Source organism: Spermophilus citellus (genome assembly GCF_964194105.1).
Source record: "Spermophilus citellus genome assembly, chromosome: 17".
NCBI classification, from domain to species: Eukaryota; Metazoa; Chordata; class Mammalia; order Rodentia; family Sciuridae; genus Spermophilus; species Spermophilus citellus.
Window position 1 is genome coordinate 48359608 of NC_138199.1, and position 26369 is coordinate 48385976.

The 26369-nt window shown below is 34.8% G+C and overlaps 1 protein-coding gene across 3 annotated transcripts in view; it reads left to right on the top strand.

The window, feature by feature from the left end:
- The window catches only part of SPAG9 (sperm associated antigen 9), a 134993-nt gene that overhangs the window by 19943 nt on the left and 88681 nt on the right, over positions 1 to 26369 (top strand). For 2 of the 3 annotated variants that reach the window (XM_081270602.1, XM_081270603.1), the window contains exons 2-3: positions 4687 to 4807; positions 22229 to 22299. In XM_081270602.1, coding sequence (XP_081126728.1) covers positions 4687 to 4807; positions 22229 to 22299 — 192 coding nt within the window. Of the gene's footprint in view, positions 1 to 4686; positions 4808 to 12830; positions 12861 to 22228; positions 22300 to 26369 lie in introns of those variants that run through there. The other variant, XM_081270604.1, reaches the window with a different exon arrangement.

Here is a 26369-nt window from a genome sequence, read left to right on the forward strand (position 1 = left end):
AATCTAATTCCCTCTTAAAGGTCCTACCACCTTCCAACACTGCTACACTGAGAATCAGATTTCAAAATGAATTTTGATAGGGACAAATTATATCTGAGCCATAACAGGTAGTATTTTTTTCTAATAACTGGTAGATGTCCCAGAAAGAACCTTAATCAGTCTAGATCATTTCCCCTTAGGGAGATGGAGTCAGTACCAATCAGATTACATGACTAATAGAATTAATATGAAACTGGGTAGAGGAATTTCCCCAAAGGAAGGCAATGTGTGTGGGAAAAAAAATTATTAGTTTTTTCTCTATAGTGATTGAAAAGCTTGAGGACAAATAACATAGGTAATGGACTGAAAATTGAACGTGAAAATTAGTGTATATTTAGAGAAGCCAAATTTGTTTTGTGTATGACTTATAATATTTTTCTATATGGATTTCAGATTACTCAAAGTTTTATTCATTTATTGGTTCCTTCATTTAACAAATATTGGAGAATATGCTATGTTCTGTCATCATTTTTTGTACCAGGATTGTAGCAGTGAATAAAACAAATGTCCTTGCTTTCATGGAGCCTACATTCTATTGAGGACAGGCACATAATAAATAAGATAAATTACTGAAATATATAACATGCTAGATGGAGAGAAGTGCTCTGGAGGAAATAAGCAGAGAGAGGAGATAGGGAATGATTATTACAGTCTTAAGTGGGATGACCAAAGAAGATCTTGCTAAGGTCTTGTTTGTTTGTTTGTTTTTAAAGAAAGTGTCATTTGAGTTAGGACATAAAGGAGGGTGAGGAGGGAGCAAGCCATTTGGATATCTGGAAGATGAAATTTCCAAGCAGCAGAAAGCAAATGCAGAGGCTCAGAGTGTTGAAAAAACTGCTAGAACCTTGAATCAGAAAATGAGAAGAAGGGATAAATTAGGAGGAGGAATAAATATGGGATGACATCAATGAAGTAAGGGGATGGTGGGAGCAAATTGTCTAGGTCCTGGGAGGCCATGGTAAGGGTTATGGGAAAGAATATAAAAAACATCAGAGAGTCTTGAGCAGGAGAAAATTAATCTTAGTTTATTTTTTAAACAAATTTTTGTTGATTTTTACTTGTAGTTGAACACAATAAACCTTTATTTTATGTATTTTTATGTGGTGCTGTGCCTGTCATGTGCTAGGTAAGTGCTTTACCACTGAGATATAACCCCAGCCCTAATCTGAATTAGTTTTTAAAGGATCACCCTAACACTGAGTTGAGAATGTATTGTAGAGGCCCAAGTGGAAGTGAGGAGACCAACAAAGAGGCTATTGTATAACAATAATCCAAGCAATAGATATTGGTGGCATAGACAAGGGTGGGGGTGGAGATGATAAAAAAATGGTTGGAGGTACCCTTATTGGGTCCCCTCTTGGCCTACTGGAGCTCGGTCTCTTCTCATTTGAATAAATTTTACTCTTTTACATTCACTCTTGCTCATCTGTAGATTTTATCCTTCAGATTCATGAAACAAGAGCCTGGAAGGGGGGCACTGGTGGGCAGCTGGGCTCTGCTGCAATACTGTAGGTGCAGAGACTGAAAATCCAGTTTCATCTTTGAGGGCTCATCCTGGATCCTTTGGAAAGTATCATTCCAGCCCTTTGTATATTTTTTTTTAGCTTTTTTTTTGCTTTATTTTTAGTAGCTCATTTTTCTTCAATAATGTATTTGATTCCATATAAATTACTTTCAGACTATATAATCAATTAGCTGAAGTGAAACAACAAAAGGTAGAGAAAGCAAAACAAGAAGATTATGCCCAGAACAGAGAAAGGGCAAAAGAATTTCATAAGGTAAACAAGCCCCCTCCCTTCTTATATTTAGGGCATACCACAATAGGAACCGCTGCTTATTTTTTATTTATTCTCTCCACAGAAAACACTAGAGAAACTTCGAGCCAAAAATACAGGCTGACTCTTCTTTAGAATGGCGTTTTTCTTTTAAAAGTGTGTAATTTTAAGTCAGTAAATTTTTATTTAAGGAATTTCCATTGTGATTCCTTTGTTGTCCATTCCAAGAATACCCTTTTTAGAAGATCTGATGCTTATCTGTTTGTTTCTTTTTTCTTTTTTTTTTAAAGAGAGAGAGTTTTTTTTTTAATATTTATTTTTTTAGTTTTTTTTTTTTGGCAGACACAACATCTTTTGTTTGTATGTGGTGCTGAGGATCGAACCCAGGCCGCACGCATGCCAGGCGAGCGCGCTACCGCTTGAGCCACATCCCCAGCCCTTATCTGTTTGTTTCAAGAGCCCAGATGATTTCACAATTCTCCACCTAAGTTATTCAGGATTTAATTTCTTCAAGTAATTTGACTTTAGGATCCTATTATCACACTCAGTAGTGCAGATGTGGAATATGCCAATATCTAAGATAAAAAGAAAAATTAGGTCTTTCATACTTTTTAATTGTCTTGTAGTTACTTCCCACAGGCCTAACAAACAGTCCTATGAGGAAAGCAAAACCACAGAATTACTCTATGAGGCGTTTCCAACGACGAGTGGCTACAAGAGAAGCCCCATCGGGATAGACCTCAACCCCTTTGTATATCTTATCCAGTCACCAACTGCCACCATAGACTTCTGGACTACCCTGATATGTGAGATTCCCAAACTACAAATGGGTTTACAGATGGAATCCAAAACCAAACTCCTGGGGGCCCTTAAATAGGTCTCTGTAGAAGGACCCTGACTACCATCCTCTTTTTAACACCCCTTTTTAGGCTGTGTAGGCAGAGGTCATTCCTTCTTCCCCTAATGGCAGTTAGGGGCACTTCTTCTGAAGGGGGGGAATGAATAGGATAGGTAATGGACCCCATTTAAGCCTTTTTTAATGTAAAGACCACTCCGAGAGGTTAACCTATAGAAACATTCCAAAAATTCAGTCAATTCTTTTGTCCCAGATGATGGGAATAGAGAGGCAGGACCTGTCTGAATGAAGTCTACAGATTCAAGGGTTTGCCAAAACCTTAACATCTTCCCATACCTGTTTAGCATAGATTTTGACCAATAGCACTGGTGCTTTTCCAAGACCTGATATCATAGATATTGGTCAGTATGTCTACCTAGTAACTGTATAAGCCCCTAGACTAGTATACGTAAGTGGCAACCCTTTTGGGTCCCCTCTTGCCCTATGGAAGCTGTGTCTCTTCTCACTTGAATAAATGCTATGCTTTTACCCTTAAAAAAAATTGGATCTGAGGTAGATTTGCGGATAGGAGGAGGTATTAGAGAATGAGAAGAGTCAAAGTTGACTCTAAAGTTTTGGGCCTGAACAAATGACCATAGATAGTAAAATTTTTCCTCCCCTGTGGTGCTGGGGATTGAACCCAGGGGCACTCTACGACAAAGCTATACAAACCCTCATTCCTTTTTATTTTATTTTGATATAGGATCTCACTAAGTTGCCCAGGCTGGTCTCAAGCTTGTGATTTCCTCCCTAAGCCTTCTGAGTTGCTGGGATTACGGGTGTGCACTAATTTTGACATACTAAGTTTAAGATGACTATTCGAGGGGACTGGCGTTGTGGCTCAGCAGTAGAATGCTTGCCTAGCATGTGTGAGGCTCTGGGTTCAATGCTCAGCACCACATAAAAATAAATTAATAAACTAAAGGTATTGTGTCCATCTACAACTAAAATTTTTTTTAACTAAAAATATTTTTTAAAAATGACTATTCGACATCTAAATAAAATGTCCATTAGATTATAGTATATTCAAATCTGAAATTCAGGTCTGGGCTAGAGATAGAAATTTGTCAGCATATGGTTATTATTTAATGCCGTGAAAATGGATGAGATCACCAAAGAATAAGTGAAAAAGGAAGACAAAAGTTGTCTAAAGACCAATGTGAAGAAGTTGGGAAGAAGGCACTAGTCAAGGGGATTGAGAAGAGCAGCTATGTAGAATTTTAGAATAATTAAATTCTTAACAAGGAAAAATCCTGGAAGCTAAATGAGAAAAAAAGTGTTTTAAGGAGGAGTGAGTGAGTTGTCAGATGCTGTTGATCTATCAAGTAAGATGAAGACCGAGATTTAATGATTGCATTTAACTATTATCTCCTTGAGGATAGGTGTAACAAACTATAAATGTGGTTATTGGAGACATTCCTAGCCCTTGATCTCTTCTTAGAAATTTAAACACTGTGGTTCAGGTGCAATCAAGAGCACTTACTACTGATTTTATTTTTATTTTATTATTATTTTATTTGTGTTGGATTGAATTCAGTGTCTTCTGCATGTTGGGCAAGAGATACTGAACTATACCCCCAACCCGAAGACTGCTTATTAATCACATAATTCATTAACAAATTTTATTATTTCATTATTCTCTTATTTTTCATTATACATACTATATATTAAAAATCATGTTTTGAGCTCAAGATGAATATGTAAGTATGCTAATGGATTTATATGTTTGTAGTAGGACGTGTATTTCCTTTGAAATACTTATTATATGAAGGGAAAAAAACACTGTTATTTTGTCATATTTATACTTCTGTATTTGGAGGTTTTTAGGTGTAATTTTTATAGAGAAACTAAATTTACAATTCTGAGATTTCTGTAAGTAATTAATACTTGTTATTCTTGATAATAGAAAGCACAGGAGTTGAGAATGTAAAAAAGATTTTCATTTCTCTAATGAAAATGTGTATTGTTCTTTATTAGAAATTCATTGAATTCGAAGATTCTCAAGAACAGGAAAAAAAGGATTTACAGACCCGAGTGGAATCTCTAGAATCTCAAACAAGACAACTTGAACTCAAAGCAAAAAACTATGCTGATCAGAGTAAGTAAAAATACGTCTGCACATAAATACATGTTAAAGAGTGAACTCTAATAGTACAATAATTCACCTTGACATTTGAAAAGAGTTCCAAATATATACTTAAAATGGTTGTCCCAGACTCGAAAGTAAGACCTGGGTGTTGGGGTTAGTTCTTTTTCTTCACTTTTCACATAGTACCCATGTATGCAGAAATGGCTAAATCAAAAATACTTAAGACTCACATCTTCAATTTAGTTTTCAGTCCATTTGTAGTTAACATTTTACTATATCCATTATGCATGTGTGTATGTGTGGATCATTTCTTCTAATTTTGATCAAGTACACAAAGTTGCATTGTTTCTGTATGTTTCTGAAGTTTAAAAATGTAAGAGAAACTCAAGTTTGAAAGTATATATAAAAAAATGAAGTCTCTTTTTTTGTTCCCTTCTAATTGAAATGTAAGGGTATTTAAGGGAACAGAAGTCCATTTTTTCAGATTAATTTTATTTTTACTATAATTTAATATAATTTCATGTTATTCTTGACTTTTAAAATAATTGTTTTAGCAGTTTATGATGGCACATACATGTAATCACAGCAACTCAGGAAGCTGACGCAGGATCACAGGTTCGAGGCCAGCCTCAACAATTTGTGAGGCCCTAAGCAAATTAGTGAGAACCTGTCTCAAAAATAAAAAGGGATGGCCTTTCTCTGATATAAGGAGGCTGATTCATAGTGGGGTAGGGAGGGAGAGCATGGGAGGATTAGATGAATTCTAGATAGGGAAGAGGGGTGGGAGGGAAAAGGAGGGGGCAGGGGATTAGCAAGGATGGTGGAATGTGATGGACATCATTATACAAAGTACATGTATGAAGACTTGAATTGGGTGTCAACATAATTTATATACAAACAGAGATATGAAAAATTGTTTTAAAAAAACCCAGATTCAGAAAGTAAAAAATAAATAAATAAAAAGGGATGGGGATATGACTCAATGGTAAAGCAACCCTGGTTTCAATTCCTGGTACCAAAAAATAAAATAAAAAATTAAAAAAGTAATTGTTTCAAACCTCAAGGTTGGTTTCCCCTTTTTGGCTAATGAAAATAGACCTAATCAAGTCAAAACTACAAAAAGAAAAGTGAGAAACTTCATGACCTATTTTCATATCTGACATAGGTAAATAAAGAGTTCTCTGCTTTTCCATCCCAGCATTGTAAACTTTCAGAATTCCAGGGAACCAAGAGATGGTCGTTTTACTCTTTCCCACATCAACCATTGAGGCTCTTTAGTGACACCTGCTGTTAAGGGACTGCCATTCATGATGAGTAGCTTTTGCCACCTGGCTTGGAATGTATGTGAGAACTGAGTGTGTGTCTTCTAAACCTCTAAAAGGACCTAATAGAGCTAAATCAAAATCACTGGAAACCTGGAGTTCATTCTGGAATTAAAAAAAAATTCATATGACTATTAAGCAATATCATAGAAGAGAGCTAATAGATATTTTGTAACAAATATCAATAAAATGAGCCACATGTCATATGTCAATTTAGGCTTGAAGATACCTAGAATTATATTCCTTTCCTTGGTTAACATGGAATACATTGAGCAACTGCTATGATTCTATTCTAGGTTCTACGTAGACTACTTGGTGCATACACTCTTACATAACTGGAGTCACATTACTGTGGACCACTCATCTGGAAAAACTGTCTTGTGGCAAATGCAAGCTTTTGCAACATTTTAAGGATTGAGTGTTCTCTAACAAAAAAGAAAATTTAGCTAGCAAAGATAATGTTTTAGGAGCTGGGGTTGTGGCTCAGTGGTAGAGCACTTGCCTAGCATGTGTGAGGTACTGGGTTCAATTCTTAGCACCACATATAAATAAATGAATAAAATAAAGGTCCATCAATGTCTAAAAAATATATTTAAAAAAGATAATGTTTTAATTCTCATTTTCATATTGGGGATTAGATAGTATTATTAGAACCAAACATTAAAGGCACAATTGGCAGAGTCAATCTAATTTTCATTTGTTTAAAATATTAAATTTTTTCTTGATTTCTAAAAAGTGCCAAGTTTTCGGTAGACATTTTTCTTTTGACTTGGAAAGAAATTCCTTATTTAAAATCCATTTATGCATTAAGTAATCTGCTTGTGTGGAAAGAAAGAGGAAGAATCACCTTTTATTGAAATTGCATTTTTTATGTCACAGTACTGTAAAATGTAAAATGTCACATTCAGAGAAAATACTGCTGCTTTTTTTTTTTAAACAAAAGTAAATGGAATGAGTTACTCATTTGTTCATAGGCATATTAGCCTTTTGATTCTAAGATTTAAAAATTTATTTTCTGTTCCTTCTAATAAGAATAATAAAAAAAAAAAACCCAGTTTCTTAACTAAGGTAAATAGTCAATTTAGGAGAATTATTTATCTCAGTGTCTAGTCTCTGAGGCACATTCAGCTTTTTGGAAATCATCACATTCTGTTGTATCCTAAGTATGTAAATCTAAGTATGTACATTGAACTTTTCCCCTTAGTCTTTATCTTGTTATATTTAAATATAATCCCACCTATTTTTGGAAAATATTTGACTGTTTTTTTCCTTTATTCTTTCCAGAAAGTATTATCATGTTTTCATTGTAATTCAAAGACATTTTTTAAAATTAGGTGCCTTTTAAAATTGATAATACTCTAGGGAAGGAAGGAATAAATTCTATATTAAATATTGAATCAGGTCTTGAGTTTAATTTGATCTGAAAACTTTATTTTTCTTATTAGTATATCTTCCCACAAATTTATCCAGTGAGTCTCTATCCCATTTTGAAATTTATCTTGGTGTCCAAATAAAAATTAAAGAGGGACTGGGGATATGGCTTAAGTGGTAGTGTGCTCACCTGGCATGCGTGAGGCACTGGGTTCGATCCTCAGCACCACATAAAAATATTAAATATATTGTGTCCACCTAAAAAAACTAAAAAATAAATATAAAAAAATAACAATTAAAGAACGTACAACTTTGGTTAAGTAAAATTGACCATTCAGATGTAGAGTTTATACAACTAAATTTTTTGATTCACCAAGTGAGGCTGTAAATGAGTTCTCTATTATTAATACTTTGGAACTTATTCCCTCTGCTTTTGAGATCTTGGAGTCTTTTTGTGTTTTCTTTTTTTTAAAGAGAGAGTGAGAGAGGAGAGAGAGAGGGAGAGGGGAGAGAGAGAGAGAGAGAGAGAGAGAGAGAGAGAATTTTTAATATTTATTTTTTAGTTCTCGGCAGACACAACATCTTTGTTGGTACGTGGTGCTGAGGATTGAACCTGGGTCGCACGCGTGCCAGGCGAGCGCGCTACCGCTTGAGCCACATCCCCAGCCACTTTTTGTGTTTTCTAATTGTTTTTCTCTCACTTTCTTCTATTTTCCTCTAATCCTTAACTGGGGCTATGAAATTTAAGTATATACATTGAACTTTTCCCCCTAGTCTTTATCTTGTTACATTTAAATATAAACCCACCTATTTTTGGAAAATATTTGACTATTTTTTTCCTTTATTCTGTGAGTTTTCTCTCCCTGAAATCTCCAATATGAATCAAACCCCCTAATTTTTTGGACAGTGGTAGAAGATAATCATTTATATCATTAATGCCATATACTACTGGAAACATAGGCCTTGGAATAAGTGCTTTTGGGGGGAGGTAGGATTAAATCCAAGAATACTCTGTGAGCTACATCTTTGAGGCAGGGCCTGGCTAAATTGCCCAGGTCGGGCTCCAACTTAAAATTCTGCTTCAGCTCTAGAGTAGTTGTAATAATAGGCACGTGTCAACATGCTCAGTGAATAATTGCTTTTTAGAAGATGAAACAAATTTCAGTAGATGTATGTCAGAATATTTTTTTTTGAGAGAGAAAGGAGAGAGAGAGGATTTTTTAATATTTATTTTTCAGTTTTCGGTGGATACAACATCTTATGTGGTGCTGAGGATCGAACCCAGCGCCCCACACATGCCAGGCGAGCCTGTTACCGCTTGAGCTACATCCCCAGCCCAGAATGTATTCTTTTTATATTCATCCTTTTTTTTTTTTTTGTGGTGCCAGTGATTGAACCTAGAGCCTTACACATGCTTGGCAAATGCTCTATCACAGCCTCATAATTTTTTTTCTTTCTTTTGAGATGGGTCTCACTGTGTTGCCCAGACGGGCCTTTTACTTCTGGGCTCGAGTGGTCCTCCCACATCAGACTCTCAAGCCACTGCTCCAATAGTGTAATGTTTTGTATAATAGTAAACACACTATTTTGGCTAGTTTTTAAAAAGTCTACTATTAATTGTTTTAAGAAAAATATAGTGATTTTTGTTAAAATAATTATAGCCCAATATTTAATTTAACTTACAACTCATTACAGCCTCACCTCATGGATCATAATTTCAGGGCCTCTGAAATTACAGTTGGTGGTACCTATAGGAAAGAAAGAGTAGGTAGGTAGTTTTTTCTCTTTAGTACCATTTATTGAGTGCCATGTGACAACCGTACTTTGTCTAGTTTCCGTATTTATATATGTACAATGTGTTAGAGTCTTTAATTTTAGAAGACTGAGCATGTCAACTGATGAATGTTTTAGGGCATATATCTCTTTTAAAACATAGCCATAATAGAACACAAGTTCTGTTCTGAAAACTACTTCCTATATTAAAAAGGGGAAATTTTGGTTGCAGTTATTAGCTATTTGAGAAGGAAGAAAAATATAAAGAAAGAGGAACTGAATTAAAGGCCACATTTTACAGCTTTTGAAGTGTGGAATGTGGTTGTGGTATGATATAATAACATTGTTGAGAAATTGATTTATAAAAAATCTTATTACAATTTTGTGGTAATGTTTGATTTTGGAGATTTCTGGTTCTCTTTTAAAAAATTGAATAAGAAATATTTTTTATTTTGTTCCAACATGAATAAAGCATCTCAAAAAATGGTGTATATTATTCCTTATCTGGGAGTAACAAAACAATATTGGTAATTAGCATCTTATGAGTCTTAAATAAGAATCTGAAGTGTATATGTGGTATACATTTCAACGTATATTGATGGTTTGCAATAAGGAAGTTGGTGCTTTTTAGCTAATGAACTTTGCCATTCATAGTGTGACAGTAAGGAATCCTTTGTCAAAAAATACTTTTTATATTCATTTCTGTCGTTTATTTAGTATTTCTATCTTGTAAGCCAAATATTATCTTAAGTCCGTCAGATAAATATAAGCTTTTTTATACAGTTAAAAATGTGGCAGGGTGCTGTGGTGCGCACTTGTAATCCTAGTGGCTTGGGAGGCTGAGACAGGAGGATCTTCAGTTCAAAGGTAGCCTCAGCAAAAGCAAGGCATTAAACAACTCAGTGAGACCCTGTCTCTAAATAAAATACAAAATGGGGCTGGGTCTGGGGCTCAGTGGTTGAGTGCCCCCTGAGTTCAATCCCCAGTGCCCCCCCCCTCCAAAAAAAGTAAGGGCTGGTTGTAGCTCAGTGGTAGAGTGCTTGCCTACATGGGTGAGGCACTGCGTTCAATCCTCAGCAGCACTTAAAAATAAATAAAATAAAGGTATTGTGTCTATTTACAACTAGAAAAAATATTTTAATATTTTAAAATAAAAAATATTTTAATTTTTACATTTAAATGTAAACTACTGCAGTATGCCTAGCATTCCACATTGGTTGTGGTATGTTTGTTATACAAAGGATTATGATATGGTCCTTCTAGTGAAAGAAATCATAGTTTATTTTTTGGTTGGGGCATATTATGTGTATGGCCTAGTCTTTATTCCACATATATCATGTTTTTAAATCACTGCAGTTGGAGTGTACGTATAAATTTGTATCTTTCCTTAATTTTTTGTAAGTATTTTACTTGTTGCATAATCTTTATCGTTTCTATGTCTGCACATATTGAACATCCAAAAGGAATGCCATCTATTAACAATTATTATTTTTCCTGAGGAACAATGCTGCCTTCTTTCTCTAATAAAAATTATTTAACAGTCAACTGCACATGGTGGTACACGCCTGTAATCCCAGCTACTTGGGAGGCTGAGGCAGGAAGATTGCAAGTTTGAGGCCAACCTCAACAACTTAGCAAGGTCCTGTCTCAAAATTAAAAACAACAACAACAACAACAAAATTGACTGGGTTGTAGCTCAGTGGTAAAGTGTCCCTGGGTTTGATCCCTAGAACCAAAAAAGAAAAAATTATTTAACGGCTATTTTATTTTCTATTTTAGCTATCCAGAAACTCAGAACAAACTTTGTAACTACTGGTTTGAATTTACCTGGTTACCATATTTTTTTTTTTTTTTTTTTAAAGAGAGAGTGAGAGAGGAGAGAGAGAGAAAGAATTTTTAATATTTATTTTTTAGTTCTCGGCGGACACAACATCTTCGTTGGTATGTGGTGCTGAGGATCGAACCCGGGCCGCACGCATGCCAGGCGAACGCGCTACCGCTTGAGCCACATCCCCAGCCCCATACCTGGTTACCATATTTAAATTGTTCTTCCACAGGCCATGGTAGTGCTTGCCTGGAAGTCTCTATTCAGGAAGCTGAGACAGGAGGATCAAAAGTTTGGGTCCAGTCTGGGCAACTTAGGGAGACCTTGTGTGAAAATAAAATATTAAAAAGGGGTGGAAGTTGTAGCTTAGTGGTAGAGCACTTGAGAACCATGCATGGGGTCCTGGGTTCAGTAATCCCAGTGACTCAGCATACTGAGGCAGGAGGATCTGTGTTCAAAGCCAGCCTCAGCAACTTAGCAAGGCCCAAAGTAACTCAGCAAAGACTCCGTCTCTAAATAAAAACCTAAAAAAGGGCTGGAGATATCACTTAGTGGTTGAGTTCAACTCCCAATACCAAAAAAAAAAAAAAAAAAAAAAAAAGAATATCTGAATTGAATTAAGTTTTGTTTAAGGACTATTGTTTTTTTTCATTTATTTGTTTTCTGTTTTTTTTTTAAGTGTCTATAAGAGGGAAAGCAGGAAAGCAGACACAAGATAATTTATGCAAATAGTAATATTTTATTACTTCTGCTTCATAGGTAATACTGTGGTCTTCTGCTCTGTTTTATGTTTAATTATTTGTATTTACACTCTTCCACTTTTGTAGTCTAGTGTTGTCTACTGAGAACCTTACCATTGTAGTTTATAATTAATACCTAGAACTAGAGCTAACCCAGAAAATTAATTCTCTGAGTAAGGACTAAAGGTTTTCTGGTAGTTGGGCTTAGAGAACAGGAAAAAAAAAATGAATTAGTTTCTTCTTCAAACATAAAAAGGGATGGTAGATAAGAAAGATGCCAAGCTAGGTTTCTGTAATCTCAGAGGGTTAAATTAGAAGAAATGAATTTGTTGGGTTTTGTTGGTAATGAGGAAGTATTTCTTGACCATAGAGGAATACACAGGAATATGTGCTAAAGTAAAGCATGGCCTTTCCCTACATAGAATCTTTAGGTAGGAGAGCTAGTCAGTTTTCTGTTGTGGATGGCTTAGGTGACATCTTCAAAGCATGACTGTGTCAGATTGTTAGAAGTCCCTATCCCCAGGAATTCTTTGAAGTTAAATCCACTCTATTTTCAGTATGTGATCATTGATTCATGAGCACTTTAAAATGTTTATAATTTTTCACAATGTTATTGATTAATTTTTCTGTCTGAAAAGTTGAGATTTAAAGACATGGTGAAGGACTTAGTTGGTAGAGGAGAGGTTTATATTACTGTTTGATGTGGTTGTCTTAGATTTGTTTGCTCTGAAGTCAGCATTTGATTCTTGCTTATTTTGGGGGACTTTCAATGGTAAATTATTCAAGGAGAATTTCTGAAAGACCAAAGTCAATCTTCTGAGGTCCAGTAACAGATAGTTGGATTATCTGCCTTCCATGAATAGTAAGAATTAATGATTCCTTTTGGGAAGGCAAATAATGAGTTGGATATGGCATTCTAGCAGGTCTGTTTCTCTTTCTTCCCCCCATAGGCCTATCAGCAGTCTGATGGGGCAGAAGACAACAGAGATGGAAGGTGTTCCAAACTTGGCAAAGGCCATCAATCTAAGGAGGTAAGCTCTGATTTTGAGCCTGCAGAGCAGGTGGCTCTTCCTGCCTTAATCACATCCTCTTGCTTTTTGGAAAGATGGAAAGAAAGAGCATTCAAATTGAGGCTAAAGTGTCTCAATTAGCTATTATAAGGGGGAAGAGTTTGATTATTTTTTTCTTGTCCTCCTCCTACTTTTTTCCTTTTAGGTATCATGATTTCATTTTCCCTCCCTAGAAAATTAGCAGATTAAAAAAAAATTGCAGATTGGTTATCTTTTGTTTTGGAATAGGTAGGATAAACAGAAACTTGTTTATTGCCAGTTAATGGCAGGTTGTAGCTTGTTTTGATGTGCAAGAAGATAAGATTTTAGGATTTTTCCTGAGATTATTTTGAAGTTTGGGTTCACATGGGAACTATTAAACAAGAAATGATCTTGCAATACATTTCAGAAGTAATATAACAATATAGGCATTGGTTAACTTTATGGTACTTGAGGCTTCTGGGATATCTATAGTCCTTGACCAAGGACTTCACTTTACTTTTCTGCTCTGCCCTTCCCTTCTTTTTTTCCTCCTTTTTCCTTTACTGTTTCCTTAGTGGCATTCAGGACTCTTGAGATGCCTCTTCCCTGTGCTAAAAGGTACTTTTCAAAAATGTTTGTACCATCTCACATGACTTAAACCTTAGTAAACTGAATTTATTGGATATGTTTTTGTACTGAGTTATTTTCAGAAAAGATTGAGAGCTTCTGAATTTGTACTATATGATCTTAGTGTATTACATAATCTCAGTCGGCATGTGTGTATATATAATACATAATTTATGTATTATATAATCGATTATAGGATAATATTTTATGATCTTTATATGATTGGTATTGTATATACCTAAAAATATAATATTTAGATCACAGTACAGATAAAGAAATACAGAAAGTCATTAACATTTCTGTCTAGGTAATTGTTGTGTTAGGGAGGAGAGAATAATTGCCAGAATAGCATTCAGAAAGTCATTCAGTATAGGACGAATGTAACTTCACATATCATGTACAACCACAAGAATGGGAAGTTATACTACATATAGTATGTCACAATACAGTCTACTGTCACATAAAACTAAAAAGAACCAATAAAAAAAATTTTTTTTAAAAGAAAGTCATTCAGCATAACAGACATAAACACTAGTCTTTTTTTTTTTTTTTTTCTTTTTTTTGGTACTGGGGAATGAATCAAGGGGCACTTAACCACTGGACCACATACCCAGCTTTTTTTTGTATTCATTTAGAATCAGCGTCTCACTGAGTTACTTGGGGCCTTACTAAATTGCTGAGGCTGGCTTTGAACTCTTGATGGTCCTGCCTCAGCCTCCTGAGCTGCTGGGATTACAGGTGTGTGCCACCACACCTGACTATAGACACTACTCTTAAGTGTAATGGGGTAATAATATACCTTGGATTTATGACATCTTTTATGAGGACATTAAATGAATAATGTCCTCATAAATGTTTATAAGCTAATGTATATTAAGCTAACTCTGGTTGTTTTAGCAGACAAATTATATACAGTCTGATAATTTTTTTTAGGGGGGGTGGTACTATGGATTCAATCCAGGGTCTTGAACTTGATAGGCAAGTTGTCTACCACTGAGTTACACACCCCCACCCCTTTTTAAAAATTATATTTTTTCTTAGTTGTAGTTGGACATAATACCTTTATTTTATTCATTTATTTTTATGTGGTACTGAGGATTGAACCCAGTGCCTCATCCATGCTAGCTAGATGAGCACTCTACAACTGAGCCACAGCACTGGCCTCAGAAAGAGGAACTTTTAAAGAAAATGTAACAATTATTTTTAAAAAATAACCTAAGGTTCCTCTGGTTTGATTTTATCATTGCTTTGAAACTCTTAATTGCAGGCTGGGGATATGGGTTAATGATAGAGCACTTGCCTGAATTCTATCCCCAACACTGCAAAAAATCCCACAAACAAAAAACCTATCATTGCATATTCATTAATTTAGTCAACATTACTAAATGTTGAGATTTCATTCCCTTATTATTTGTTTTTCCTTCTTTTTCTTTAAAAGATAGGTTATTATTAAATTAGGAGATAAATTTTCTGATGTTTGTGTTAAGGGTTAAGTTAGTCATTACTCTTCTAAATTGAAATCTAATTAGAATGTAATAAGATCCACCACATAAAGTGTACAACTCAGAAGTTTTTAATATATTTGCAAAGTTGTATGATCACCACTATTAATACGAGAACATTTTCATCACCCCAAAAGGAAACTCCATACCTATTAGCATTCTCTCTATTAGCACTTCCCTGCTTCCCCTACTCCCTGATGACCACTAGTCTACTTTTGGTTTCTGTGGACTTGTATAACCCAGATAGTTCATACAGAATCTTACAATAGAGAGTCTTTTGTGACCACTTCTTTCACTCAGCATAAAGTTCATTCATATTGTATTATGCATTGGTACTACATTTCTTTTTAGGACTGAATTATATGTATTTGTGATCCCTCACTGCCCACTCACCCCCCGCCCATTTATTGGTACCAGGTATTGAACCCAGGGATGGTTAACCATTGAGTCACATCCCAGCCCTTTTTTATATATATATATTTTTAAATTTTGAGATGGGGTTTTGCTAAGTTTGCTTAGGGTCTTACTAAGTTGCTGAGGCTGGCTTTGAACGTGCAATCCTGCCTCAGCCTCTGCAGCCCCTGGAATTAATTATAAGCATGTTGCCATGCCCAGTCCTCACTACTTTGAATTGCCTGTATATCCTGCTGGTCTCACAGCCAGAAATAACCAAAACTCTAATTTAGCTGTGTGAAAGCCTAACTTTTGCAGTTAAATGTAATGGACAACTACTTGGGGAACATATTCCTTGGATTTCCCCTTGGTATCCTGACTTGTTTAGTGCCTTGTTCATAAATGGGGAAGTAGATAAACTAATGTTTGAACTTTCTCTATAAAGCTGTGTGGTTACATAATAATAATGGGGGTAATATATTATTAATCTTCTTGTTTTGATTTGTATGATTAGTTATCAGTGACACATTTGAGTATAACTATACAAAATGATCAACTTTCTGTTTAATGTGACAGACAAGTAAATTAGTAAAAGATCTCAAGTAAGTAGGTGAGGTCAGTAGGCTATAATTTACTCTTGTACTGGATTGGAGGGGAAGATACAAGTAGATGATATACTTTGCTAGACAAGCTGATTAGATTTAAATCTAATTTATTTAGACATTTTTAACCAGGAAAATTGTTTTTATTTAAGATGATGCAAAATTCAGTATTTTGCCTGCTATTAACTAGTGTAATAGGAAAAATGTATTTGTATAAAAACTAAAACAGAGCTTGGCTTAAGTGTGGTTATGATTTATTTTGCATTGAAAACATGGACATCATCTGTTATACAGATTTTCAACATACACAGTACTAGTTGAAAATATCTTAAAATACAACTTTTCTGAATTAACAATATAACTTTTGTGCTTAGAAATGGTGATTTCTAAGGCTTGTAATTTCAAGACTTTTGGCTCATATGAAAATAATAGGATAGGCCATGGTAATCTATACCATGGAACATTATTCAGTGCTAAAATGATCTATCAGATCACAAAAAGACATGGAGTAATCTCAAATGCTTATTACTAAGTGAAAGAAGCCAATTTGAAAAGTCTATGATATGATTTCAATTATATACCATGTAGAAAAGGCAAAACTACAGAGACAGTAAAAAAAAAAAAAAATCAGTGATTGCTGAGGATTGGTGGTAGGTAGGAGAAGATGAATAGCTGGAGCACAGAGAATTTTTAAAAGTAGGGAACCTACTTTGTATGTTTGCATGATACTTTAAAGGTGGGTATATGTTGCTGTACATTTTTCCGAACCCAGGATGCATAATACCAAGAGTAAAACCTAATGTAAATGACGTACTTTGGGTGATGATGTGTCATTGTAGGTTCATTGATTATAATAAATGTACCACTCTCACTTGGGATGTGCTTGTGTGGCGCAAAGGGTGGTGGGCACATGGGAAATATCTGTATTTTTGCTCAATTTTGCTGTGAACTAAAACCATTCCAAAAATAAAGTCTGTTTAAAAACAACAGATAGGGAACGAGTTGTGTATAACCCCATGTAGTTTGCATGTGCTGAATGTCCTTTTTGTGTGTGATAAATTCCTTGCTAAGAAATAATATTTACAGATCATTTATGAGATTAATAAGTATAAAAATTTTGTCTTCAAGGTGGGTAAAGAATGGGTTGATATTTTATCAAATATTATTTTTGGGGCAAAAGTAAAAATATGTTGCCAAATGGGAATAAACTAAGTAGCAGGTAAATCTAATGGATTAGAAAGCTGTGAATGGGGGCAGGGGTTGTGGCTCAGCGGTAGAACACTTGCCTAGCACATGCAAGGCCCTGGGTTCAAGCCTCAGCACCACATAAATAAAGATATTGTGTCCAAAATAAATATTAAAAAAAAGAAAACTGTGAATGGAGACCAAAGGAATTATAGATAGGGATAATCTAAAATGTTTAAGGAGAATAAATTGATTAATAGAATGTCAAGGAATTTTTGTAGATAAACCCAAGCCAGTCTCAACAATGGTCATGTTCATTCAAATAAATATTGGAAATCCAAAAAACAGTGATATAGTGAGGTTTTATTTCTTCTTTCCCATCGTCTTGATAAGTAGTCCATTGCAACAAAGCTATGCAGACCATTGATGAGTAAGCTAGTATAAAACTATGACCTGTTTCTGTAAGATATAGACCCTGTTCCCTGACAAAGTTACTTAACAAACACTTTGTATGAAAGCTTCTCTGAGGCTTACTTAATGGTTTTTAGTTGATATATTAATAAGCTAAAGCTGTCATACCAAATTACCATAAGCTGGATAGTTGAAGTAGCAGAAATTTATTTCTCAAAATTGAGGTTGGAATCCAAGATCAAGCTACAAGCGGGTTTGGATTTTCCTGAGGCCCTTCACCTAGGTTGGCAGGTAGAAGTCTTCTGTGTCCCAACATGACTTTTTTCTTTCTAGGTTGAGAAAGATTTCTGGTGTCTCTTCTTCTTATAAGGACATGAATCCTATTGGATTAATGCCCCACTGTCATGACCTCATTTAACTTCAATTACATCCTTTAGGTCTTACTCCCAAACACAATCACATTGGGAGTTAAGGCTTTCACCCATGATGAGATTATGGGATGAACGCACAATCCAGTCCATAACACCTAGGTAATGACATCAAAGTTTTGTATGGGGTTAGGGACAAGGGTAGGGTGGTCTGAGTAACTTGACAGGAGTCTTGTAGACCATTGTTTGTAGATCATTGTAAGAATGCCCCACTCCCAACATACTTTTAAACTTGACAGGAAACTATTGAAGGGTTTAAAGTAGTCAGTCAATTCCACCCACACTTTTTTGAGAATATACTGGAACAGTGACTAAGCTGAGCTACTAGATAGTATATAATTGCAGTAATCTAATTAAGAGATCATATCTTGGACCATGATGGAAGTTTGTCAGAGGTGGTTAAAAAAAAAGTGGGGGAGGGAAGTGAGTCAGATTCTAGATTAATTTTGAAGGTAGAATGGAAGGAATTTGTTTATAGATTGAACATGTGATATGAGAGAAGAAAAGAGCAAAAGAATAGGTGGGAAATTTTTTGTTTTGAGTAAGAAGAGTGTGGAAAAGAGCTAGTGTTTTGTGGACATTTTAGTGGCTTTGTATTTTGTTTTTTTAATTTTCTACAATATATATTCAACACCCTTCTGTTCAGTTCTTAACAGCATCCCATGTCAGTATATATAGATACAATGCATTTCTTTTGAGGGCATCTTTAATTATTGTATTTCATTTGAAAAACACATTTGTGCCACGCACAGTTGACTGTCCTTTTCAAATATTAACCTAATATCAATTCTTTTTTTAAAAAATATTTTTTAGTTGTAGTTGGACACAATATCTTTATTTATTTTTATGTAGTGCTGAGGATCGAACCCAGTGCCTCACATGTGCTAGGCATGCCCTCTATCACTGAGCTAGAACCCCAGCCCTTAATATCAATTCTGATATACTGTTAACTGCTCAAGGAAACTGAGACCCAGGGAGGTTAATTTACTTGTGGTCATGTGGTAAATAAATAGGAAATCCACTGCATGATATTGATATTGTATGACTTCCATAATTTTCATGATCAACCTTCTAATGGCAAATTTGATTGTTATTCCAATTTGGAGGTCATTATAAGATATGTTACAGTAGGTCTTCATTTTCATATCTTTGGGCATAAGTGTAAATATCTGTAGGATAAATAAGAACATATTATCAAAGGATATACATATTACTTATAGAAATTACCAACATGACCTTTAACAAAGTAATTCTAGTTTATATTTCCTTACCCATCTTTGTTTCCTTTTATATTTTTTTCTAATTTGGTAATACTATTGCTGTCTACCTGTGAATCCTGAAATCAGAACAATACAACTTGGTTATATTTGTTTTTGTGGTACTATGGATTGAATCCAAGGGCATTCTGCCACCAACCAGTCCTTTTTATTTGTTAATTGAGACAGGAATTTGTAGTCCTCTTGCCTTAGCCTCCTGAGTCACTGGGATTATAGGCATATGCCACTACTCCTGGAGCACAATATGTTTATGGTGATTCCAGCTAGTCTGTTTAAATTCTGTGCTACGTGTTAAACTAATAGCATAATGGGTAATGAATTTAATGAATATTCAAGCCAAGGAAAGCGCCTGTGTTATTGGATACATATTATGTTTGAACTGGGGGAGGGTGGGTCTATACATACATAATAAATTCATGGTCAAGAGACAAACTCCTCCCCAAAGGTAACTGCTATCCTGATTTCTAATACTTTAGTTTTGTGTATCTTTGAATTTTATATTCTTTGATTTCTGCTTCTCTCAACATCTTGCTTGTGATATTCATCCATGATGTGTGTGGGAGATAATTTGTTCATTTTCCATCTATTCCAGTACATGAATATCCCTTATGCTGTTCATGGATAGTTATATTGTTTCCATGTTGATTATGGATAATGCTTCTTTGAACATTTAAATGCTTTTGGATGGATACGTATGTGTACTTCCTAGCAGTGATACTGTTTTGTCATAGAATTGACAAACATTCTACTTTGTTAAGTTTTGTAAAAAAGTTTTCAGGTTGTGTATACCAGTTAATACTCCCCATCATAGTATATGAAAGTTGGACTTGTTCTACATTTTTATCAGTGCTTGTGAATTATATTTATTTTAGCCAATGTTTGCTTTTAATGTATTATTCTGTTTTTCATTACTATCACAAAATACCTGAGGAAGGCTAACTACAAGGAAAGGGTTTACAGTTCTGGAAGTTCAAAGTCCAATATTGAACAGTGGGGGAGAAGAGGATTGGTTCAGCCTCTGGTGAAGCCTAATGACAGATGGTGTCACTGTGGCAGGAGTGTGTTTAGGAGGAAGACATTACATCTCAAAAACAAGAAGCCAGAGAGAAATTCAGGGGTCAGGTCCTCTAGTATAACAACTTGCTCTCATGAAAACTTAGGGGTCCTATGAGAGCTGCCTTAATTTCCTCCAAGGGCAGCCATCCCAGTGACCCAAAGGCTTTTCACTAGTTTCCACCTGGGAACAAAAGCTTCCACACATGAATTCTTGGGGAACAAATCACATCCAAATCATAATGTGTGCTTCTTCCTAATGTTTAATAAAATTGAGTATGTGTTTTTGCTTGACAGTTTGATGTATAATTGGTTATTTCCACAAGAACAGGGAGTTTTTTGTTTGAAGCTTTTGCCCTTCCTTCAGGGAAATATTAAGAGTATATTCCAATATATAAAACAGATTAAAAGGAGTGTTTGCTGAGATTCTCTATAGCATGGTAATTAAGAACAGAGATTCTGGACAAGACTCCTGTTATAAAGTAATCACCTTTGTCACTATTTGTCTCAGTTTCCTTAGTTCCAAAATGAATATAATGATGATATTTTTATCATAAGGTTAATGTCAGACTTTAATAAGTTAGTTTATTTACAGTTAGGACATAATAAGTAGTCTATAATGTAATTTATATATATATATATATATATATATATATATATATATATATATATATAACATATAAAAGTCTATAATGTTAGCAATAATAATGATGATATAAATGTATTTGTGTTATAACAAGTTAGCTGACAAGAATAATGAGGCTTTGCTAATGAACACAAATTTGAAATTGAAGTTTATGGATGATAATTGGATTTCATTTTAGCCTTAGCACCAAGTTTTTGTTTTAGTTGTACATTATCAAGAAAATATTGATTCACAAGGATGAGTAACTATGTCCCACAGCTCCTTAGTCATTGTGACCTCTTCCAACTGGCCACTCTTCCATTTGCCTCACCAGCAGCATGGTTCTGTGTTCCTTTCTCTATGGTATTAGTGTCTAGAACACTCTCATTACCATCTGTCTTGAGTATTATAATTTCTTTGTCGTCTTACTTGGACTTCACCTCTTCTGAATCATTCTTCTTTTCTATCAATCATTCTTTCCCAATATCCTGCTCTGATATTCTTTATTTCAGGCTCTAAAGCTTTCTTTTTTGTTTTAATATTGTAAGTTTTATTCTGTGCTATTCCGCATCAGTGTCACTCACAAAATCCATCAGCAGAGGGAGCTAAATAAAAGAAGATAATTCCCTTAAACTGAGAAGACTTGTGGAGCAGAGTACTTAGAAGATACTTTCATGATAGTGCTGAAAAGGATCTTGAATACTACTATAAAACATAAGAATCAATGATTTGGGCCCTCACTGCTGGTTAAAACTTCCTTAAGGAAGTTTGTTTTTGAAAAAACAAAAACAAAACAGCAACCACAAAAAAGAACCCAAACCACAACAACTATTCAAAAGCTGGGTGTGGTGGCACACACCTGTCATCCTAGCAACTCAGGAAGCTTCGGCAGGAGGATGGGACAACTTAGTGAGACCTACCTCAAAATAAAAAGTAAAAAGGACTGGGGTCAATGGCAAAGAGCCTCTGGGTTCAACCCCCCAGTACCAGAAACAAAATAAAAATCTATTTAGAAGAATGACCTAATAAACATACGTAAGAGAACCAATCTGTTAATTTTTCCCCCTGATTCTCCATCTGAAAGTTTTATTTATTAAAGATGATGAAATGAGGTAGCTTCTTTTGTACAGAATTTCATATGGAGCACTGAGTCTTAAATTTGCTAATAAGCATTATGGATAATCCATTTCACATTTTTAAGACAGACATTTTCAAGTAAATTTCTTGTATTTGGTTTTGATTAAGTGTATGTATCTTAATTTCAGTTAGCAGACTTGAAGAAAGAGAAGCAGAACTGAAGAAGGAATATAATGCATTACATCAAAGACACACTGAGGTGGGTTTCTGGGCTGTTATTACCGTGCTTATGTGGAGACAAAGAAACAGACCTTAGAAAGCATGTTTTAATTTTTCTTTGAAAATCAGAATAATCTGGCAGGGGTTATTTCTAGAAAACATTAAATGTCATGTGGCATATACCAAACATCTGCTTTGCTTTTCGTTTTTTTAAAATCTGGAATTAACTTTTCAAGTAGTGCGTTAGCATGCCACAGAATAATTTAGTTATTTAAGACAGTTCTAATACTTGTTTCCTTGGCTGGCTAAGCAAAAACTTATGTGCATGTAGTAAAAAGATTATATGTTACCAGTTTGAAAATGATGCATTGGTAAATTATTGGTAAGGATCTCTACATTTATAATCCAGTATAAGGTAATTTTGTTACATTAAATTCATGACAACCTAAACATTAAAATATGTTAATTTAAAATGATTCTAAAACAGTTTTTTTGCATGAGTTTTCAGTATTTTAAATAAACAGTTTAGTTACATAATCTCTCCAAAACAAATTAGAAAATGTACTTGAGGGCTTTAAAATATTCTTTTTATGATTCTCTGTCAGTTTTTTATATGTAGCATTTTTTTTTGTTTTTATTTCAATGTGAAAATTGTTTTTGTTTATCATGGTCAGTCTAGGATTCACATACGTAGATAAATAGAATTTTCGTAGTCTGTGCAATATTTGTTACACTAAAAAATTTTATTTCTTTTTCCTCATCTAATCTTGTCTTTCCCATGATTCAGATGATTCTAGTCTCTTACTTTCTTTTAACTGATACTAGAGTTTGAGCCCAGGGCCTTGAACTCAGTAATAAATACCTGCTCTACCACTGAGCTATAGTCCTAGCCCTGGTTCCAGCCTTGAGCTCCCGATTTTCTTTCATTAATTTGTGTGATTTCCTATCCTGCTTGTAGCAGAAACCTATATTATTGCTTTTAAGGAACATAAAATCGTATTGCACTAAAATTTCCTTTGCTTTGGAATAATGTAGGTGATAGTTTCTTGCGAGTGTTAGAATTTCTTCCTGTTAGCCGTGTCTGGTGAGGTTTTATTATCCTCATTTTATAGCCCCACCCAAAATGTGAAATGTCACAGAATTGATATCAAGTGGTTGAGAGAAGAAATTGACTACCAAAATCTGGAAACCATACATAAAGCTCTGGGAAGGCAGGAACAGGTTACACAGGAGCGTTTTCAGTATGGAAAAAAAATACCCACTCTTTAATAATATAATATTTGGTAGATATTAAAGCTGTTATTAAAAACATTGGTTGTTAAAAGCCTATGTTGATTCTCTTTATACCATTCATTTTAATGCCTGATCATTGTCCTATGCATAGTATTATAATGCTTATCCTTGTTAGTAATTACAACTATATTTAGAAGAACATGCTTAAATATCATAGAAAATTGATAATGATGAATAATGCCTTTTTTTTTTTTTTCTTAACTAGGGATTGAACCCAGGGGTGCTTTGCCACTGAGCTACATCTCCAGGCCTTTTCATTTTTTACTTTTTTTTAAATCACTAATTGCTGAGGGCTGACCTCAAGCTTGTGATCCTCCTCCCTCAGCCTCCTGAATTTCTGGGATTACAGGTGGACACCCACCCCACCTGGCAAATAATGCTTTTTAAAGTAACATTCTAACCTACAAATAATTGACGATTATTAAATTATGTATTTGAAGTATGTCTAAGATATGCATTCTTGAGGGGTTAACTGTCGAGTGAAATTTCCTATTTTCCCCCCTAAATTTAATAAAAGTGAAGATTTATTACTACAGAAAAAAGTGACATTGGGCTGGGGATGTGGCTCAAGCGGTAGCACGCTCGCCTGGCATGCGTGCGGCCCGGGTTCGATCCTCAGCACCACATACAAAGATGATGTGTCTGCCGAAAACTAAAAAATAAATATTAAAATATTCTCTCTCTCTCTCTCTCTCTCTCAAAAAAAAAAAAAAAGTTAAAAAAAATATAAAGATTTAAAAAAAAAGTGACATTGACTTCAAATGAAAAGATGCAATAATTTTTCCATTTCATGCCTTCATCAAAGGACAGTCCAAGAAGAAAAAGCAATTTGAAAAAAGTCTTTAATTTCCAAGTCAAGAATTACACCTGTCCAATAACCAAGGCAGCTTTTCCTTGCAGCCTGATAACTCTTTTCAGAGGATCCTCTCCTTAAGTAAAAGCAACAACTGCCTTCTGCTCTGATAGACTTTCTTTGTTCATGCAACATGGCTGCTTTGAAATTTGGGTCTGTTCTACTCTAGCCTACAAGTTTCTGTGTTTATACATCTGTTCTAGAGATGTCATTCAATTAGCAATTATAAATAGCTCTCCAACTTTTTAAAGAACTAGGTGCCCTTTCAAGGTAAATTCTGGAAATCTTCAGGGAAAGGGAGTCTGGAGGGTTTAATCTGTAACCTTTTCACCGTTGCTTCCAAAGAAGGTTACACATTTTACAGGCACAAAATAGTTGTTTAAATAGTACTTTTATCAAACACATTATTTACTCTTTAAGGGAAACCTACTATTGCTCTTTTTGTAATGTGAATAACTGCTCTTAAATCAAAATTTTGTGCGAATTATTAAATTTACTCAAGATATGCTTTAAGGAGAGCAGCAAAGGAAAAATAAGGGTTATTATGAAGTAGTTGGACCACATATGTAGTCTCTTAAGCTAATGACCACAAACATGCCCTGTGTAATCCTGTGAGGGTCTTGCATATCAGGGAATATTTGAATGCAGAGAGAGGCTGGGGCGCAGAGGGTGTTAACTGTGCTATATCCCCAACCCTTTAAATTTTTTTTTTTTTTTTAAATTTTGAGTTGCCCAGGCTGGCCTCCAACTTGGATTCCTCCTGCCTCTGCCTCCCAAGTTGCTTGTATTATCAGATGTATCATCATGCCTTGGCATTTTATTTCATCTTTTGACCAAACTATTATCCATCACTATTTTATAGATTAAAGTTTTTTAGAAAGAGACTTAAGTGATTTGTCAAAAATCCCATGCTAATTAGTAACTGAATTTGAAGACAGGTCTGATTCTGTTGCCTGAACTTTCAATTATAAAGTTTCATAGGCTAAACATACCAGACATTTTTCTTTGCCTCTTTGCTTTAGGACATCTCAACAACTAAGAGAGTTTTGGACTGCATATGGAAAGACTTAAGACTAATATGTTTATAGGGATCTATGTCACTTGTCTCCCAAACTTCACTATTACCTTGCTTTTTGGTTTTAGCTAATGCTGAGTCAACTTCTGTTGTGAAGATATCCTGAGGAACGGGAGTTGGGACACATCCCATACCAGGATTCCAGTGTTCCTTGTTGATGACTCCAACTGTTATTTGCTGAATTGACTCAGAAATATACATGAATTAATTTGGATATCTTGAGAAAATTGAGATGCAGTTGTGACCAGGAGGGATGAGACTGATGGACCCAATTGTAGAATATCTAAAGCATGCCCTGTTTTACTTTTTTATGTCTCTTTTGTATCTAGTAGCACAGGTTTTGCTCTCCCTCTCACCTTAAAAAAAAATTACTACAGGTGGACATAATATCTTTATTTTTTATTTTATGTGTTGCTGAGAATCAAATCCAGTGCCTCACGCTTGCTAGGCAAGTGCTCTACCTCCAAGCTACACCCCGAACCCTCCCTCTCGCTTTTTAAAGTGAAGCCGTATTTTAAAATTTTATTTTTTAAGCACAATTTATTTTTTTCTACTTTTTTGTGCATTCATGGAATATAGTGTATATTATTTTAGGCGTCAGGGAATGCTTTAGGGTGTGGAGTTTTCATGTGGGTGTGAGGGGAAAAAGGACAATGGGCTCATTGCTTGCTTAATGAATCAACTAAAAGGGCAGCTATAGCATGAGTCTTACAGTGCTTAACTGCTCAGATGACTGAGTCAAACAGACCTGATATTTGCCCTTAAAACAGTTAATCATTAGCCAGTTTATCAATTTGGGCAAGTTGTTTTAACCCAGATCTGGAGTTTATAGAATTGTGATATCGTGAGGATTAAATGAAAATGGCTGTAAATGTACTGGCTGACATGT